The sequence below is a fragment of the Erythrolamprus reginae genome, chromosome 1 (genome assembly GCF_031021105.1).
Source record: "Erythrolamprus reginae isolate rEryReg1 chromosome 1, rEryReg1.hap1, whole genome shotgun sequence".
NCBI classification, from domain to species: domain Eukaryota; kingdom Metazoa; phylum Chordata; class Lepidosauria; order Squamata; family Dipsadidae; genus Erythrolamprus; species Erythrolamprus reginae.
Genome location: NC_091950.1, coordinates 365,827,517 through 365,847,895, shown reverse-complemented (window position 1 = coordinate 365,847,895; position 20,379 = coordinate 365,827,517). Strand labels below are relative to the sequence as shown.

Sequence of the window (20,379 nt, the reverse complement as noted above, 5' to 3'; positions counted from 1 at the left end):
ATGAGTCAGAAGAATTACTGAAACAAGAAAATATGCCATTCAACACCCATTTCTTTCATTTTATTTTTGTAAGAAAACCGACTGCAAAAATGTTTATCCTGCTTGACAAGTCTGCTGAATAAAGGGAACACTCAAATAACACATCCTAGATCTGAATGAATAAAATATTATCATTGAATACTTTGTTCTGTACAAAGTTGAATGTGCACAACAGCATGTGAAATTGATTGTCAATCAGTGTAACTTCCTAAGTGAACAGTTTGATTTCACAGAAGTTTGATTTACTTTGAGTAAGTTATATTGTGTTGTTTAAGTGTTCCCTTTATTTTTTTGAGCAGTGTATATTCTACATTAGCAGACCAAAGTAAGAAAGGAGTTGTATTGTATATACAAAAAAAATAACATCAAGAAGTATTTATACTGATGAAGATAGAAGGATTTTAATGGTAGAAATGCTGAATAACAATAAGATATTACTAGTTGCAATTTATGCACCTAATGAAAATCAAGAAAAGTTTTACACCTACTTATATTAGAAATTTGTTGAATTAGAATATTTATTTGTTTGGATTTCTATGCCGTAGACTCAGGGCGGCTATAAAAATATATGCATTCTGGGAGATTTCAACACTATTGTACAGGTGGATTTGGACTATAAAACATCAAAAAAAATAAAACTCAAAGGAAAAAATTACCAAAATCTTTTTTTACTATGGTTGGATGAATTGAATATATTTGATGCATGAAGACAGAAGTTCCCAACAGAAAAACAATATACCTTCTATTCTTCTAGACATATGGCCTGGTCAAGGATTGATATGATCTGGATGTCCTTAGACATGTTAACTAACATACAACATATAAACATTGAAACAAGCATATAAGCTGACCATAACCCAATAACAATAACTGGGAAAGGGAAGAGGAAAAGAACTAGATGGACTTAGAACCAGGAAGTTTTTTAAAAAAGAATTTCAATAATACATAAGAAAAAAAATGGTGTTTTTTTAAAAAAAAGAAAATTATAGAGGTGATATACATCTGCAGATTTTATGGAACACAGCTAAGGCATACTCTAGAGCAGCGTTTCCCAACCGGTGTGCCACGGCACACTAGTGTGCCGCGAGACACGGCCAGGTGTGCCGCGAAGCTAGGGAAGCTCCAGCTGGGCCGGGCGCTGCCAGTGCCTCCGACCTCCCGGCTCCTGCCCGATGCCGCGGTTTCTGGCGCTCTCCTGCTGGGCCCCAAAGAAGGAAGGCAGGAAGAAGGAGAGCTTCATTCTTCGCGCCTTTTTCCTGCCTTCCTTCTTTGGGGCCCAGCAGGAGAGCGCCAGAAACCGCGGCATTGAGCAGGAACCGGGAGGTCGGAGGCACCGGCAGCGCCCCGCCCAGCTGGAGCTTCCCTAGCTTCGCGGCACACCTGGCCGTGTCTCGCGGCACACTAGTGTGCCGTGGCACACCGGTTGGGAAACGCTGCTCTAGAGTATGCCTTAGCTGTGTTCCATAAAATCTGCAGATGTATATCACCTCTATAATTTTCTTTTTTTAAAAAAAACACCATTCCCTGGCGTCGGCGGCAAGTGTCCTTTGGGGCCCGGCGGGAGGGCACTGGCGGTGGGAGCGGGAGGGGTGGCGGCTGCAGCGGTGCAGGCAGTCACGGGGAGATGGCGGTGGGAGCGGGGGGCGGCTGCAGCGGCCGCAGAAATTCACGGGGAGATGGCAGTCGCGGGGAGATGGCGGGGAGATGGCAGCGGCCGCAGGCAGTCGCGGGGAGAGCTCCAGGGTGGAGGCACCGACGGTGGCAATTGGACGTGCTGCTGGACGCCGTAATTGCTGGCGCTGCGGGCCTGGCATATACGGCGTCCAGCAGCACGTCCAGCCGCCGCCGTCAGGGCTCCCGCTTGCAGTCAGCTGAGAGAGAGAGAGAGAAAGAGACATATAAGAGAGGCAGAGAGAGAAAGAGAGACATAGCAAGAGAGGCAGAGAGAGAGAGAGAAAGAAAGAGAGACATAGCAAGAGAGAAAGAGAGACATAGCAAGAGAGGCAGAGAGAGAGAGAAAGAGAGAGAGAAAGAAAGAGAGATAGCAAGAGAGGCAAAGAGAAAGAAAAAGACATATAGCAAGAGACAGTGAAAAAGAGAGAGAGAGCAAGAAAGAGAGAAAAAAGCAAGAAAGAGATAGCAAGAGAGACAGAGAGAGAGAGAGAGAAAGGGAGAGAGAAAGACATAGAGGAAGGGAAGGAGGGAGAGAGAAAGAGAGCAAAAAAGAGAGGAAGAAAGAAAGAGGGATGGAGAGAGAGAAAGAAGGGAAGGAAGGAAAAGAGAGAAAGAGGGAGAAATAGAGCGAAAGGGAGGAAGAGAGAGGGTTTTTTTGTCCAAACTTTTCTTTAGCCCCCCCCCCCCCGCCCCCCCCCTTCAATGTTCCCCAGGATTTTGAAAATATGAATAATGTGCCGCGACTCAAAAAAGTTTGGGAAACACTGCTCTAGAGGATTGACAATAACTTATATTGCAAAAAGATATAAACAAAGGAAAGAGATCCAAAAAAAGAGAGAGATGAACAAAATAAAAAGATTAAAATGATGATGGATTTGAATAAAAAATGTTTGGACAAAAAAATTCTCTCTTCCTCCCTTTCACTCTATTTCTCCCTCCCTCTTTCTCTCTCTTTCTCTTTTTTTCTCTCTCTCCATCCCTTTCTTTCTCTCTTCCTTCTTTCTTCTTTTTTGCTCTTTCTCTCTCCCTCCCTCCCTCTATGTCTTTCTCTCTCCCACCTTCCCTCCCTCTCTTTCTCTCTCTCTCTCTCTTGCTTTCTTTCTCTTGCTTTCTTTCTCTCTTGTTTTCTTTCTCTCTTGCTTGCTTTCTCTCTCTCTTTCTCTTTCTCTCTCTCTCTTGCTTTCTTTCTCTCTCCCTTGTTTTCTTTCTCTTGCTTTCTTTCTCTTTCTTTCTCTCTTTTCTTTCTCTCTTGCTTGCTTTCTCTCTCTCTTGCTCTTTCTCTCTCTCTCTCTTGCTTTCTTTCTCTCTCTCTTGTTTTCTTTCTCTTGCTTTCTTTCTCTTGCTTTCTCTCTTTTCTTTCTCTCTTGCTTGCTTTCTCTCTCTCCTGCTCTTTCTCTCTCTCTCTTTCTTTGTTTCTCTCTTTGTTTCTCTCTTGTTTTCTTTCTCTCTTGCTTGTTTTCACTCTCTCTTGTTCTTTCTCTCTCTCTCTTGTTTTCTTTCTCTGAGCTTCGCAGCACACCTGACCATGTCTCGCAGCACACTAGTGTGCCACGGCACAGTGGTTTAAAAACACTGGCTTAGAGGAAGAAAGATGAAGTAATTGGGGAAAGGAAGAAGTGGAATGGAGAGAGGAAGAAAGGAAGGAAGGAAGGAAGGAAGAAGGAAGGAAGACAAGAGATGGAGAGATTGGGAAGGGAGTGAGAAAGAAAAACAGGAATACAGTCTGATAAACTATTAACATGATAGAGGTATAGATATAGTAATATAAGAGATCAGATAGAATTATGTAACTATGTATATGATACATATTTTATTTTTAATGTATATGTATTGATATATGTATGGATGTGAAGATAAAAAAATAAAAAATTATTGCCAAAAAAAAAATCCTGTTTCCGCATTGACTTTGTCAGAAGCCAGTTGAGAAAGTTGTAAATGGCAATCACATGTCCCTAAGATGCTGCCATCTTCAATATACCATATTTTTTGGAGTATAAGATGCACCTTAGTTTGGAGAAATGAAAATTGGGGGGGGGTCCCCCTGCCAGGTATTCATCTGACTAGCGTCCTTAGTCTGGTCGGCTTCAGCACATTATTTTATCCCCTGGTTAGGCCTGAAAAAAACCTATCGATTAGGTCCCACAGACTTGGCCTTCTCCGGGTCCCGTCCACTAAACAATGCTTTCTGGCAGGACCCAGGAGAAGAGCCTTCTCTGTTGCGACCCCGGCCCTCTGGAATCAATTCCCCCCAGAGGTTAGGACTGTCCCCACCCTCCTTGCCTTTCGAAAGCTCCTGAAGACCCACCTATGTCGCCAGGCATGGGGAAACTGATATACTCCTAGCTACTATGGTTTTATGTATGGTTTGTTAGGTTGTGTGATTGTTTTTCTTTTTATAATAAGGGTTTAAAATTGTTTTTAACATTAGATTTGTACATGTTGTATTGTTGTGGTGAGCCGCTCCGAGTCCTCAGAGAGGGGTGGCATACACATCTAATAAACTATTATATTATTATTATTATTATTATTATTATTATTATTATTATTATTATTGTTATTTATTATTATTATTATCAAAAACATCCTAAAAATTAAAAAATTAAGTTAACATTCATTCAATCAATAATTTATTCTAAACACTTCGTTGGTCGGGGGGGGAAGAGATCTAATGGCCCCAGGCCTGGCAGCAAAAATGAGTCTTCAAACTTTTTCGGAAAGCAAGGAGGGTGGGGGTAGTGCGAATCTCTGGGGGGAGTTGGTTCCAGAGGGCTGGGGCCCCCACAGAGAAGGCTCTTCCCCTAGGTCCCTCCAGCCGACATTGTCTGGTTGACGGGACCCTGAGAAGGCCAACTCTGTGGGACCTCACCGGGCGCTGGGATTCGTGTGGCTGAGTTGGGCTGAGCCTCTCAGAGGTTGGGCAGCATATAAATTTAATTATTTTATGAACACTTTTCCACTGAGGGGAGTTAGGGATTCACCCGCTCATTCCAAAATTATTATTCTACTGGTGAGTATTTAGAAATAATTAAGAACATTAAAAAGGTTTAACCAAAAGCAGAAAAAAAAGTTTTCCATAGAGATAAAGCTCTTGAATTAATAGCTTGAATGGATGCTAATTTTAGAAATGTGTTCTGTATTGCTGGCTGAAGGCCAAAGCAAACGCTAAATCATTTGAAATCTACACCATGAAAGAGAGAAATGCATAAATATATATGTGGTACCAGTAGTGTTGCCTCAGGCTTCATTTGAGTGTTTCGTGTATGATCTGCCCTCCCTTTGTACGTAACAGTTTGAAATTAATTGTGCAGTCAAACAGACCTGTCTAGGCTGGGTGTCCTGAGCTGCTCTTCTATGAAACGAGGTAAATTAATTACGAAATCAGGAATGAGTAAATTAGTCAGAGAGTAATCAGGTAGCTCGGAACTATACAGTGATCAAAACTACTGCTGATAATCTTGTAAATGTTCAGTCATATTGGACAGGAACAGAGAAGGCTGCTCTAGGCTAGATTGTTTGCACAACCCATGGCATAGTTCATTCAAAATCTTGAGTTCACACGAAAACATAAACAAAGGCATGAGTTGCCTTTGTACAACATTGCCTTGTGCCAGCAACAGCAACCGTAAGAAGTCAAGAGTTGATATAAATCTCAGCATAGGGCAGGAATGCAAGAGCTCTGGAAAATAATAAACAATCATCCAACGTTCATATCCATAGAGGGCTTTAACAATCCTAATTATATTGGTACATATTGGACCAATGCCTAATGTCCCATAGATGCTCCCCCCCCCCCAAAAAAGGCAACTGGATGTTCTTGGAATTTTTTTCTTTGAAAATGTTTCATTTCTCATCCAAGAAGTAGATAAGAAGTTTTCAAAGGAAAAAACCAAGAAAGTCCAGTTGCCTTTAGAAAATCGTGACCTGGATGATGTATTTTGCTTAGTAGAATTTGGTATACGTAGTACACTAACATGTTTATTTTCTTTTACTTATTTATTAAATTTAAACATGCTTATTTCAACATTGTGTTGCCAACATTGAACTTATTAAGAGGTATATGCATAATACTGACACACACTTAGTTTACTCAGTATAGGCTATCACTATCTGAATGTTCTCTTTCAGAGATTATCTTTTGGACAGTCGGCATAGTTATTCTGAAGGGTTTCTTTACAAATATTTTGAAAACTTCCTATAATTCCTATAGGAAACTTCCTATAAGAGAAGTATTTAGGGGTAGTGATTTCTGACAGTCTCAAAATGGGTGAGCAGTGTGGTCGGGCGGTAGGAAAAGCAAGTAGGATGCTTGGCTGCATAGCTAGAGGTATAACAAGCAGGAAGAGGGAGATTGTGATCCCCTTATATAGAGCGCTGGTGAGACCACATTTGGATTACTGTGTTCAGTTCTGGAGACCTCACCTACAAAAAGATATTGACAAAATTGAACGGGTCCAAAGACGGGCTACAAGAATGATGGAAGGTCTTAAGCATAAAACGTATCAGGAAAGACTTAATGAACTCAATCTGTATAGTCTGGAGGACAGAAGGAAAAGGGGGGACATGATCGAAACATTTAAATATGTTAAAGGGTTAAATAAGGTTCAGGAGGGAAGTGTTTTTAATAGGAAAGTGAACACAAGAACAAGGGGACACAATCTGAAGTTAGTTGGGGGAAAGATCAAAGGCAACATGAGAAAATATTATTTTACTGAAAGAGTAGTAGATCCTTGGAACAAACTTCCAGCAGACGTGGTTGGTAAATCCACAGTAACTGAATTTAAACATGCCTGGGATAAACATATATCCATTGTAAGATAAAATACAGGAAATAGTATAAGGGCAGACTAGATGGACCATGAGGTCTTTTTCTGCCGTCAGTCTTCTATGTTTCTATGTTTCTATAATAAATAACAATGTTGTGAAAAAGTAATCGTTGAACATTTTATACAATAAAAGTCATAATTCTAAAAGTTGGTAGCTGTTGTGTATGTATATTCATGAAACAATCCTTCAATGAGCTTGAAAAGGAGCATTAAATATGTCTTTACATATGCACTAGAGTTAAACCCCTCTGCCCTTGACTAAAGATTAATAAGAGGATTGGCAAGATAAATTTGTCTCAGGAAAGACTTCCATTTCTAGATAAGGGCTTTCTATCTAATCAAGGAGGATCTAGAACAATCTTGCTGAGCCCAGCTCCCTCTATAATTTCCATAGTATGATGAATAAGAATCACATGGAGAACAGAGACTTCAAAAAATTAGTCATTCAAGACATGAGATGAGAACATCAGAACAGGGGTGGAGAAATCTGGAGCAATTTATACCATTGTGAGATAGGACAATGGACAGAATTTTCTATCGACTTACTTATAACATGTGTTTCTGTTGAGGCAATTTCAACATTTGACAGTGAATCATCAAGCTGAGAAATCAAGACATGAAAAATAGAGACATGTGTATCACAGACAAGATTATTTATAGCAGTAGCTCTGGGTCATCTGAAGGAGAAGTCAAAAAGGTCAGAAAAGCGAAGCATGACAGTGTAGTTGAAGCCCCTCCCTTCTGTACATGCGTGTGACATCAAATGCATAAAGATATGAGGGAAGCTGACAGCTGAGGAAGATCAACGTGTAAACAATCACTTATAAGACACTAAAATACATCATTTTTAGGGCATGGTGTTTCAGAAGGAAGGAGTTTCATGGGCCATAGAAGCTTATTTATTTATTTATTTATTACTTAGATTTGTATGCCGCCCCTCTCCGAAGACTCGGGGCGGCTCACAACATGTAGAAACAAATCATGGGTAATCAGACAAGTTTAAAATGTTTAAATATTAAAAACCCCGTATGCTAACAGACACACACACAGACATACCATGCATAAATTAAACGTGCCCAGGGGGAGATTGCAGTGGCAATCTGCAAGTAATCAGTTCTACTGTCAAACTGCTCTTCCTAATAATTTTTTAAAAAATTGGACCATGCCTTCACTTTCTATTTGCTGATGTTCATCTAGTCCAGCACTGAGTTCAAGCAAATATTTAGGCACACAATAACCATTTTTGGTGGGGTTCTTTTCTTCTAGTACAGTGGTACCTCTATTTAAGAATGCCTCTACTTAAGAACTTTTCTAGATAAGAACCGGGTGTTCAAGATTTTTTTGCCTCTACTTAAAGAACAATTTTCTACTTAAGAACCTGACCCCGGAAAAATTTCCCAGGAAATTTGAGAGCAGCACAAAGGTTCGGCCAGTTTCCTGCCATTCCTCCTTTAATCTCAGCCATCTGGGCTGCCACAGGAGCCTTTTGGTGGCACATAAGGAGGCTTTGGCAGTCCAGAGCAACCAAAGCATTTTCCTTTCTCTGGGCGCTTGGAGAGGGAATAAACCTCTGCCAGCGCTCAAAGAAAAGAAACTCTCCCTTCACTCTGGGCAGCCGAGGAGTCATCACAGCGAAGGAAAGGCGACGGCTACAAAGCAAGCGAGCAAGAGGAGAGGGGAGCCCTTCAGCATGGGAAGGAGGTGTATGGGAGGCAGCCTTGCACTCGGTGTATTGGAGGACCGTGCTCCTCCTCGCCGCCTCAGAGTACCTCTTTGTTTTTAAGCCTTAAAGTTTTGCATTTTTTTGATACCTCTCACCTCACCTTCTTCCTTCGGCAGCAACTGTCCTCCTCTTCTTCTTCTTCCTCCTCCTCCTCCCACCCAAATTTCGAGCTTTTATTTCTTTCCTAATGGGTTTGCACGCATTATTTGCTTTTACATTGATTCCTTTTTTTAAAAAAAATAGTTTTTATTAAGTTCCTTTTTAAAAAAATACATATATCAAAAACAAAGACAATGCAAAACAAAAATACAACAACAACAACAACAAATTCAGAATAATATGTAAACTTATACTTTAAGAGGAGTATTCCTATGGGAAAAATTGCTTCTATTAAGAATGTTTCTACTTAAGTTCTTAAGTAGAAGTACCACTGTATCAGAAAATCAGACATCGTCAGCAAGGAACAGGTAATGTAACTCAAATTCCCTCACAAACTACATGTGCCATTCGGCTACAAAGCCATTGAAAGTGTTTTACTAATAAAGCATTAAATTAGCAATTGTAAAATATCAATTTTGGAAATTTTCAGAATTGTAGTGAAAATCTCATGGGTAAAGTGGTGTTTATGCCCTTATTTAATTATAATATAGCTAAAGGGTGCATGTATGTTCTTCCTTCTGTTTACATTAATCTGGCCAAAGGCCTGCAGCCTCCTCTCCTGCTCTTCAGTTCACTCTCCAAAACAAAACACCTTGGGAGAATTGCTTCCACTGATTTTTCTTAAAGTTGCAAAACCTCCTTCTCTTGCTGAGTTTGTGAAAAAGGAGGTCTAGACGTCTTCTCCAAACATAGAATGGAAACTGGTCTAACATCTCTCATTTTATGAACCATGAAAAATTATGACAATGCTTTGTCATAAATTAATATCTTACTCCTCGGGACGGGGGAAAGGGAGGAATGGGCTAGACAAAAAGAAAAGTAACATAGAAACATAGAAGACTGACGGCAGAAAAAGACCTCATGGTCCATCTAGTCTGCCCTTATACTATTTCCTGTATTTTATCTTACAATGGATATATGTTTATCCCAGGCATGTTTAAATTCAGTTACTGTGGATTTACCAACCACGTCTGCTGGAAGTTTGTTCCAAGGATCTACTACTCTTTCAGTAAAATAATATTTTCTCATGTTGCCTTTGATCTTTCCCCCAACTAACTTCAGATTGTGTCCCCTTGTTCTTGTGTTCACTTTCCTATTAAAAACACTTCCCTCCTGAACCTTATTTAACCCTTTAACATACTATTTAAATGTTTCGATCATGTCCCCCCTTTTCCTTCTGTCCTCCAGACCAGTGTTTCCCAACCTTTTTTGAGCCGCGGCACATTATTCATATTTTCAAAATCCTGGGGAACACTGAACGGGGGGACGGGGTGTGTGCGGGGGGGCTAAAGAAAAGTTTGGACAAAAAAATATCTCTTCCTCCATTTCAGTCTATTTCTCCCTCCCTCTTTCTCTCTCTTCCTTCCTTCCCTTCTTTCTCTCTCTCCATCCCTCTTTCTTTCTTCCTCTCTTTTTTTGCTCTCTTTCTCTCCCCCCTCCTTCCCTCCCTCTATGTCTTTCTCTCTCCCTTGCTCTCTCTCTGCCTCTCTTGCTATCTCTCTTTCATTCTCTCTCTTTCTCTCTCTTTCTTGCTATGTCTCTTTCTTTCTCTCTCTATCTCTTTCTCTCTCTCTCGGGCGGGGGCGCACGGGGGGGCTAAAGAAAAGTTTGGACAAAAAAAATATCTCTTCCTCTATTTCACTCTATTTCTCCCTCCCTCTTTCCTCCCTCCCTCTTTCCATTGTATCTCTCCCTCCCTCTTTCCTTTCTATTTCTCCCTCCCTCTTTCCTCCCTCCCTCCCTCTTTCCTTTCTATCTATTTTCTTTCTATCTCTCCCTCCCTCTTTCCATTGTATCTCTCCCTCCCTCTTTCCTTTCTATCTCTTTTCTTTCTATCTCTCCCTCCCTCTTTCCTTTCTATCTCTTTTCTTTCTATCTCTCCCTCCCTCCCTCTTTCCATTGTATCTCTCCCTCCCTCTTTCCTCCCTCCCTCTTTCCTTTCTATCTCTCCCTCCCTCTTTCCTTTCTATCTATTTTCTTTCTATCTCTCCCTCCCTCTTTCCATTGTATCTCTCCCTCCCTCTTTCCTCCCTCCCTCTTTCCTTTCTATCTCTCCCTCCCTCTTTCCTTTCTATCCTTCTCTCCGTCCCTCAGCGGCGGCAAAGAAGAAGGAAGGCAGGCTGCAGAGGGCACCGAGGACAAGAGCGCTCGCTTGCTCCCTCGCCCTCTGACTTCCCTCCCTCGCTGCTGAAGGGACGAGCGCGGGCACGAGCGCGCGCGCGGGCCTGCTGCAAGAAGTTTTTGTTTGTTTGTTTTTTTCCTTCCCCCGCCTCACGGGAGAGAGAGAGAGAGAAAGAAAGAGCGGAGCCAGGGAAAGCGGCCTCGAGCCGAGTGCGAACTGTAGAATGCGGCAAAGGACTCCTTGCCAACCAAAAAGGGGGTGGGGGTGGTGAAGGCAAAGCCTGGGAGGCAGGGAAGGGAAGAGCGGGAGACCCCCAGACAGAACGGCTGAGGGGAAGGAAAGATGGAAGGAGGGAGGGATTGAGAAGCGAAGCCAGGGAGGGCTGAGAGAAAAGGGGAGCAGCGCGCGCACGAGAGGGGCGGGGCGGGCATTCCCGAAACGGACGGAGAAAGCCCTCTCTCACAGCGAAAGCGCTCCCAGCCAGGGGGCTGCGAGAGAGGGCATTCTCCATCCGTTTCGGGAAAGCCCGCCCCAGCACCAGCAGCGCCCCGCCCAGATGGAGCTTCCCTAGGAGCTCCGCGGCACACCTGGCTGTGTCTCGCGGCACACTAGTGTGCCGCGGCACACCGGTTGGGAAACGCTGCTCCAGACTATACAGATTGAGTTCATTAAGTCTTTCCTGATATGTTTTATACTTAAGACCTTCCACCATTCTTGTAGCCCGTCTTTGGACCCGTTCAATTTTGTCAATATCTTTTTGTAGGTGAGGTCTCCAGAACTGAACACAGTACTCCAAATGTGGTCTCACCAGCGCTCTATATAAGGGGATCACAATCTCCCTCTTCCTGCTTGTTATACCTCTAGCTATGCAGCCAAGCATCCTACTTGCTATTCCTACCGCCCGACCACACTGCTCACCCATTTTGAGACTGTCAGAAATCACTAGCCCTAAATCCTTTTCTTCTGAAGTTTTTGCTAACACAGAACTGCCAATGCAATACTCAGATTGAGGATTCCTTTTCCCCAAGTGCATTATTTTACATTTGGAAACATTAAACTGCAGTTTCCATTGCTTTGACCATTTATCTAGTAAAGCTAAATCATTTACCATATTACAGACCCCTCCAGGAATATCAACCCTATTGCACACTTTGGAGTCATCGGCAAATAATCACTAATAAAGTAAAGCAACATGGTATAATGGTGAAGGAGTTGGACTTGAATCAGGTGATTCCATTTTTAGTCACCACCCTCCACAGAATCTTACTGACCTTTGGTCAGGCAGTCGCCTTCAGTTCAATCTATGTCATAGGGGTGCTATTGTGGAGAAAGTATCCATCTACTATACATGCTGTGAGCTCCTGAATGAAAGGCAGGATATTGGTTTCAAAATAATCATACCAAAGCAGATTGTTTGCTGAAGTTATAAAAATTAGGACTGTATTGGCTCTGTCCAGATTCAAGAGTTCTTAGAGCTACAATAGGCGTTGGGATGTGGTATTTATTTCATTATTAAGGTGTGTGTACAGATGTGTTGACTGAATAATGAGTACATGTGTATACTCATAATGCCTTTTTACTTCACAAAGAATACCATTTTAATACACAAATGAAAACAATTTATTAAACTGGCATGTACGTAAAAAAAACACCGCACAACAATTTAATTAATAAAAAGCCTATTTGAGTAATTTCCCTACAATCAGTATAAAAAGCACCTCTTGCTAATAAAGCAATTAACACACAAACACCCACCTACCCACCCACACTAACTCACTTTAACTGAATAAGACAGTGAGGATCTCCAACAACATGATTGTAAATCTGTAACCGAACAAATAATTATGAGTTGAAATTGTGACACTTAGACCCATTGCAAAGAGCCATTCTTCTTTTGTTACTACCGTTTATGGTATGTGTCCATCAGTGTTCAAATCCACTCACCTCTTTTTATATCAGCTAGTTTTTATTCACGAAGTAGGTAACACGAGAATCTTCTCAACAGGATACTTATGAAGCCTGTATAAGGAAGGAACTAATAATAGCAGGCAAAGTGCATCCCCTCCAGATTACAGGTTAGCGGTCATGCATTGTCCTTCTATCACTGTTCTACCTTAGAATGTATTCTCTTTTTAAGGAGTAGGGCCACCTTCTCAATGTGAAATTTGTATCAAAATTCTCCCATTTTGGGATGCATTATATTATATAGTTACTTTAAATCCAGATAGGAAGTACTCCCCCTCACCCTCAAAATAATACTAAGTATAATATTCAAAATCATAGTGTAATAAGCAAAATTATACACAGTTGGAATTGGATGATTCAAAGAGCTATTACGATTGGAATTTTTAAAAAAATCCTTATAGATCTACTTGCTCACTCACCAAGAAGGATTTCTCACAGTGTGGATGAAGATGGATGAATTGGGATACCAGTCAAAATTATTCTTATCTCAGGCTCCATAATGATCTTCATAAAGAAATAATTCAGATAAAATGTCCTTTAAGTTGAACATAGATGAAGAAAGAAGGGATGAAACTGGACTAAAGTCACTGGCTGTATTATGCAATGCAACTACACTCCAATTTATCACATGCACTGAATCTTGGTTAGATGAGCTGCTCTAGCAGAAAGCTATCGTAAGAAGCTTCAGTCCATCCCATTCTTTTAGTGACTGAAAAATTTCAGCAAAAATTTCCTTCGGTATCCGAACAAAAATTTGGATACCGAACAGCCACAGAAAATTTTGTTATTTATCTGAAATGTTACCGCCGGGGGCGGCTGCAATCCCGGCAGCTTCGGGGAGTTCCTTTCCTCAATGCTTCATCTTGTTACCTGTAGGCAGCTGCACTAACTTTCTCCTTCCCGGCGGCGGCAACGGCGGCGGCTTCCCTTCGAGGAGCAACAGCACCGGGAACGTCACGTGATGAAGGGAAGCCGCCGGAGCCATCTCAGCAGTTGCTGCTGCTCCAGCAGCTTCCCTTCATTACGTGACGTTCCCGGCGCTGTTGCTCCTCGAAGGGAAGCCGCCGCTGTTGCCGCTGCCAGGAAGGAGAAAGTTGGTGCAGCTGCCTACAGGTAACAAGACGAAGCAGTGAGGAAAGGAGCCCCCCGAAGCTGCCGGGATTGCAGCCGCCCCCACCCTTCCTGCAGCTTGGAGCGCTTATAGAGCTCTTCAGATTTTTTATCCCATAGGAAATAAAGAAAATAGATTTAATTGGTTCCCAGCGAGTCAACAGGGGCTGGGAACCAATTAAATCCATTTCCATTATTTCCTATGGGATAAATTAATTCGGTACTCGACCAAATCGGTTCTAGACCACAATTCTGGAACGAATTGTGGTCGAGAACCGAGGTACCACTGTATATGAAAGCCATCAAATGAAATTGGGGATATTTTTTTTTAAAGTTCAGGTTTTTAAGACTTGTACTAGATTACAAGGGCAAATTTGTAATGAAGTGAGATGGAAGACGATAACTGGAACTTCAAGCAGAACCACTTTACATAACCGGTTTGCCACACGAATTGCCTTCATCCACTGTCATGTTAGTGATCTCACAGCATTTCAAAGATAAAAATTGTGCTTAAGGGAAACAAAGTAGAATCAAGACTGCTGCTGTTATAGAGGAAGAAATGTGAACCTTGGGGCAAGGAAAAATTTCCAAACAAAAACAGCAATGCCTTTGACATAGGTCCTTGACTGATTATATGAGAGCTAAAAACGGGAGTACGCTGTCCGTGGCTGTGGTTGCAGCTGCTGTGGTTGTTGAGACAGCTGCTGCCCCTGCTGTTGCTGAAGCCGAATCTGCTGGGAGTAGGGATCTTCAAGAGACTTAATCAATAGTGTGGTTTTTGGCCCCGTCTTCCATATAATGCCGTTGAGATCTCGAACCGAGGACTCCACTGTGATGCTATGGGTGCCAACAACAATGAAGTTCAAGAGAAATTGTGTACTGAAATAATCATTGTGAGGCTCCACCATCTGTTCCATCTCATTAGTTAGGTTGTCGATGGGTATCTGTGGAAGAAAACAAGCACCAGGCAACCAAATGTTTAAAGAATAGTTGAGAGTTTCATTTTGTTTACAAATAGTCTAGGCTTTCTGAAGACACTATTAACCAGAAGTGAATTAAATAAGCAACAAATACCCCCTCTATTCATTTAGCATATCTAAACAAAATACAGTGGTACCTCTACTTATGAACTTAATTCGTTCCGTGACCAGGTTATTAAGTAGAAAAGTTTGCAAGAAGAAGCAATTTTTCCCATAGAAATCAATGTAAAAGCAAATAATGCATATGATTGGGGAAACCACAGGGAGGGTGGAGGTCCTGTTTCCTCCCAGGAGATTCCTAGAGAGGCCCCATGGAGGCTTCTTCCCACCTTTTCTGGCCCTGTTTCCTCCCAGGAGATTCCTAGAGAGGCCCCATGGAGGCTTCTTCCCACCTTTTCTGGCCCTGTTTCCTCCCAGGAGATTCCTAGAGAGGCCCCATGGAGGCTTCTTCCCACCTTTTCTGGCCCTGTTTCCTCCCAGGAGATTCCTAGAGAGGCCCCATGGAGGCTTCTTCCCACCTTTTCTGGCCCTGTTTCCTCCCAGGAGATTCCTAGAGAGGCCCCATGGAGGCTTCTTCCCACCTTTTCCAGTTACAGTTTCGGAGGCTCAGGTTTGTAAGTAGAAAAGTAAGTAAGTGGAAAATGGTTCTTGAGAAGAGGCAAAAAAATCTTGAACACTTGGTTCTTATCTAGAAAAGTAGAGGTGTTCTTAGGTAGAGGTACCACTGTATATGAAGTTATTTTTCCCCCCCTAAGTTACAATATTTCAAATAGCTGAGCTATTCCTATGTCTTTTTACCCAGCCGTGGGGAATAGTCGTCCTTCACTTGACTAGATTTGTTTCTTGCTGTCAGACAGCTGCACATTTTTAAGCTTGTTGGAATACTAGCAACTAGTATTCACTCCACTAGGCAGCAAGTTTCTGGGATGATTCTGGTTCCTTTGAAAATGAGACACTTGTTCCATTGTTCCCTGTCAATGGAGCAAGTGAAGACAAGGATTATCTTCCCAGGGATGTGATGCTTGTCATGGGGATATGAACTTAGCCCCACGATCAGCTTCTTAATCAAGTGTCTCATTTTCAAAGGAACCAGAATCATTACAGAAGCTCGCACTCATGTTAAAAGACAAGAACGTGCTTGAAGTGTAAAAAAATTCTTGCTGCCTAGTGGAGTGGAATTCTGTTCTAATTGTCCATGGGTTTCAGGAAGCAGAAATGTTGACAGTTCATGCTGTCGTGTTCTTTTCTTTTTTTTACCTTATACTCTTGCCCAGGTTTGCTCTGCAGGGTTGATGACACATTTAGACAGATGGATTGAATCTTTCGGAAAAGGCCTGGTTTGGAGCCGTGTTGGACTACTCCCTCTATTTTTAATGCCAGTTGCTGGTTATTTTGAACCACAATTGGCTCAGTAGGGTTACGTGGAGAAGGTGAGAGGGCAAGCTGAAATAGACAATGTTTATATTTATTAATGGATGTTTTTTGGAAAAAAAGAAAACATATCATACTACCGCAAATTAATTAGAACAAGATGCAAGTGGAAGAGAAGGAAGTAAGAACAGTACTGCAAAAGTACTGAGTCCTTCAGGATTGGGCGACATAGAAGTCAAACAAACAAACAAACAAAGAGAGACAGACAGACAGACAAAGAGACAGACAGACAGACAAACAAACAAACAAACAAACAAACAAACAAATAAAGACAAGGGTATTAGGGACCCATTCTGAAAATTCGGGTGAGATTTTTACAAATTGGCATCTCCTGTTTCTTAGCGTATTACTCACAGAGTAAATGCATTCTATCAGTGCATTTGCTGTGTGAATAATACGCTATTTAAAAGAAAGAGGAGATTCCAATTTGTAAAAATCTCGCCTGAATTTTCATTTGTGTCAAATCTGCTACTTCATCACTTCAGCCCTGCTTCACTTTGGTGACAGCCTACCGTAAACTATGGGGAAGAAGGGTAGAGGCGGTGGTAAAATCCTCTGAAGTTTGCTACTGGTTCTGCGAGTCTGTTACCGAGCGCACGCTTGCACAGCACTAAAAAAGGAACATTTTGAAGCCTTCCGAGTCTGCAAAGGTAAGTAGAACAGCGAGGGGGAGGAGAATTCACTGTGCCACACTATTTATATTAGTTGGAAAGCATCTTGCCACCTAATCTCCATCAAACAAGCCTTCTTCATGTGTCTAAAATCTGACCTGGGCATATTTGAAGCTCTAAATATTAAATACAGCATCATGGAATAAAGCAGGGAGGCAGTCAGTCTACTGATCCCGCTTTGTATAAAAAGTAGCTAAAGGATCTCAACTTGAAGGAAATACCTATGCTCTTAACATGACTCTTATAGCATTGTACATGGTTTTAAGTAAGCTTCCTCAGTTGTCAAAAGCTCTTAGGTTTTGATTCTGATAATCTTAAGTAAACACACTCCAAGCAAATCTAAACAGACATGAGCCCAACTGTTATTGACATAATCAACTGATTACCTAAAACAGACCTCAAGATTTCCCTACTTTTTGCAAAGAGTAACTTTTGTGCTTGAAACTGTGCTCTGGAATTATTTTCTTGAGAGATTTATCAGCTAAACCTTTGCGCAAGATGCAGCAGGATGGGAACAGATATCCATTTGAGGGAATCAATTTGAGGAAAATTCTGAATTTTTCAGCACGCTACTGGATTAATTTGTTTTGCATAATCTTTTCCGCCTATGCATTGATTTATTTTAATTTGGGTTCTTTTTACAGCATTTAAATATTTATGCCTAACTATCATGCTATTGCCTTACAGAGGAAGCAATATAATGCAAGCACATAAAAAGAAAAGGAAGTCAAAACCAATAAATAAATAAAGGGATAAAGAAAAATAAATTGAAACATGACTAAAATTAGAGCACATAAGTACTATTCACTATACTTCTCTATTATTTTCTATTATTGCAAATGCTCATCATTTCTACCACATCCATAAATCTCATCAATTCTGTTCAACTTTCTCAATCCTTCTTTTCCTTTTAAACCATAAAATTTTCCTTCATGTTATTTCCATTGTAAATTGATCTTGTTCATCCTGTCTATATAACCATTCCAACTCAATTTACTATTTTCATATTGGTCACTTGCTTTTATATTCCATTTATATCCATTCCTCATCTATTCAGTGACCTTATCTCTATTTTACCACCTATATTTCCAAGTAACTCATTCTAGCGCATTTAACTTTTTTTGTAACTTTAAAATAAATACAAACATAAGAGAGTATGGCTTTTGCCTCCCAAACTAATTGACCACCCAACCTTATTCTCCACTTTGATTAACAATGAGGGCTATGCAGATGTTTTGTGCACCATCTGCTACGAGCCAGGAGGTTAGCCTAGAACCTTCTACATTTCGCCATTTATTATTGAGTTTATCTACAGCATAAATTAAAGCAGTATGTAAAATGAATTGCAAGTATTCCAAAACCAAACACTACATTGATTGTTTACATATACAGTGTCCCCTCGATTTTCGCGGGTTCAAACTTCGCAAAAAGTCTATACCACGGTTTTTCAAAAATATTAATTAAAAAATACTTCCATTTTTTCCCCTATACCATGGTTTTTCCCGCCCAATGACGTCATATGTCATCGCCAAACTTTCGTCTGCCTTTAATAAATATTTTTTTAATAAACTTTAATAAATAAACATGGGGCAGAGCTTCCAAAATGTCCTCATCAGCTATGTTCAGATTTGGATTGTCCAAGGACATGGTTTCCAACGGGTGAATAGATGCCATTTCAGGCTGGTCACCATCCAGGTCACTCCTAGCTGCTGAGAGGGGGCCCTCTAAGTAATCCTGACTAGAGGGTTGCTTGTCATGATAGGGCCTGGTGCAAACTTTGTCTAGTGCTAGTGCTATCATTCTTCTGGGTGGCCCTGGAGATCTTATCCGGGCCAGCAGAGGCAGAGGATTGTGGATGGGAGGAGTGCCCCCTATGGGAGGAAGGGCCAACTGCGGCAGGAGAGATCTCTAGAGACAACAGGCAAACTGAGATAGCTAGCGATGGCAATGCTGTTCGGTCCAGATCGCAATGCCTCAATCTGAGCTGGACAAATTAAAGTGAAGTGAATGCAATGGCCCTCAGCTTGAGGCACTGTGCTTAACCCAGTGACTGCAATTTAAAACCAGTTAGCTGGGGAGTATTCACTGTGTCATACTTGATGAGCGATGGAAGGAACCTTCCAAAGAATGGGAGCAAGAAAAACATGCATCATGTTTAGGCCAAGGACTGAATCAAAGAGGGGGAATTGAGGCAAGATATACAATTTGTCAGACTCAGTCCTCATTGGCTGAAGGGATAGTGTCATCTCATTCTTGGAGGTGAGCTACACCCACTAATAGAGAAAGATACATTTTCTCTGTGACAAAATTACAAGGTGACTAAAGTCTCTACCGAATGTAGAAAACAAACATGAATTGACATTAGACAATCATTGGGAAACATTTTGGCTATATTGTGTCCAGATGCTCTCCATCAATGAACGATTGCCTTTAATGTATGATCCATTTATAGGGAGCGTATTTGTCTAGTAGCATGATTATTTTATAAGCAGGATATATGGTTAATAGACTAGAGGCATCTGACGCCATCTTATACCAAATGGATAATCAATAAAGCAGCCATTAATATGAAGCAGCAAAATAAAGCAGTAAAAGTGACCACAAGAATTTAAAAGATCAACACAAACTATCGGGAAATGTCAAGCTTCCAAAAGATTGTATAGCAGGCAGAAATCAAAATCGTCTGAGAAATTGTGCCAGAAACTGGGTACTCAAGGGGAAGAGTGAATGAGTGAGTGAGTGAGTGAGTGAGTGAGTGAGTGAGTGAGTGAGTGAGTGACGGAAGGAAGGAAGCAAGGAAGGAAGCAAGGAAGCAAGGAAGGGGAAGGAAGGAAGGAAGGAAGGAAGGAAGGGAGGGAGGGGAAGGAAGGGGAAGGAAGGGAGAGAGGGAGGGGAAGGAAGGAAGGAAAAGGCATGATCCAATATCCAATATTAATTCTGTCATTCTTTATTATACAGCAATCACTACTATGTTCCACCATTTTTTTCTGCACATCATCTCCTTCCTTCACCATAGTTTTCCTGCCCTCATCAGCTTGGGATGACAAAAACCCAGAGACAGAGAGAACCAAGATCATTTTCCAGTTTGGAGGAAGCAGAAAAAACACACCTACTGATGTTTCACTTTCTCTCTCTTCGGCAGTGAGACTTATTAGCCATCTGAAATTGTTTTCTGTTTAAAAACTGCTACTTATTCTGTGGGCTAAATTGCGAATATTATATTTTACATAGGCCTCATTCAGTCTTTCTCTGCTGATTATTACCAGAGGGGTTTTTTTTAATAAAAAAAGTAGGGCAACCCCTCTACTTAAAAAAGAACAAATCAGGGAGGTGACCTAGACCCGAGATACTCATTCAAGCTAAAGAAACCAAATTGCAAAGTGCTACATTGCTCTATTTATGTAAGATAGTTTTATCTTGTTTTATAGCTTTTCAAATAAAAAAATACGATAAAATGCATTAGCAAGCTAACGGAAGCAGCAAAACAAAAACATCCCCAACATCAATACATTAAAAAAGCACTACTTGCTTCAAAAGAAATATCGTTATTTGCTAGAAAATGTCTACGTCCATTAAGTCACAAGGCAGCAATGAATTGTCACCGAGGATCTTCATAAAACTGTCTCAGAGCACAAAACAGAACACATACTGATTTAATAATATTTTTTAAATTAAACCTTTC

At 41.2% G+C, this 20,379-nt stretch overlaps 1 protein-coding gene across 1 annotated transcript in view; it reads right to left on the bottom strand.

Annotated features, from left to right (window-relative positions):
- The window catches only part of INTS7 (integrator complex subunit 7), a 93,851-nt gene that overhangs the window by 22,615 nt on the left and 50,857 nt on the right, over positions 1–20,379 (bottom strand). The window contains exons 19-20 of the mRNA XM_070734461.1: positions 15,853–16,038; positions 12,925–14,559 (exon numbers count right to left, since the gene is read on the bottom strand). Coding sequence (XP_070590562.1) covers positions 14,257–14,559; positions 15,853–16,038 — 489 coding nt within the window. The 3' untranslated portion in view covers positions 12,925–14,256. The remainder of the gene's footprint in view (positions 1–12,924; positions 14,560–15,852; positions 16,039–20,379) is intronic.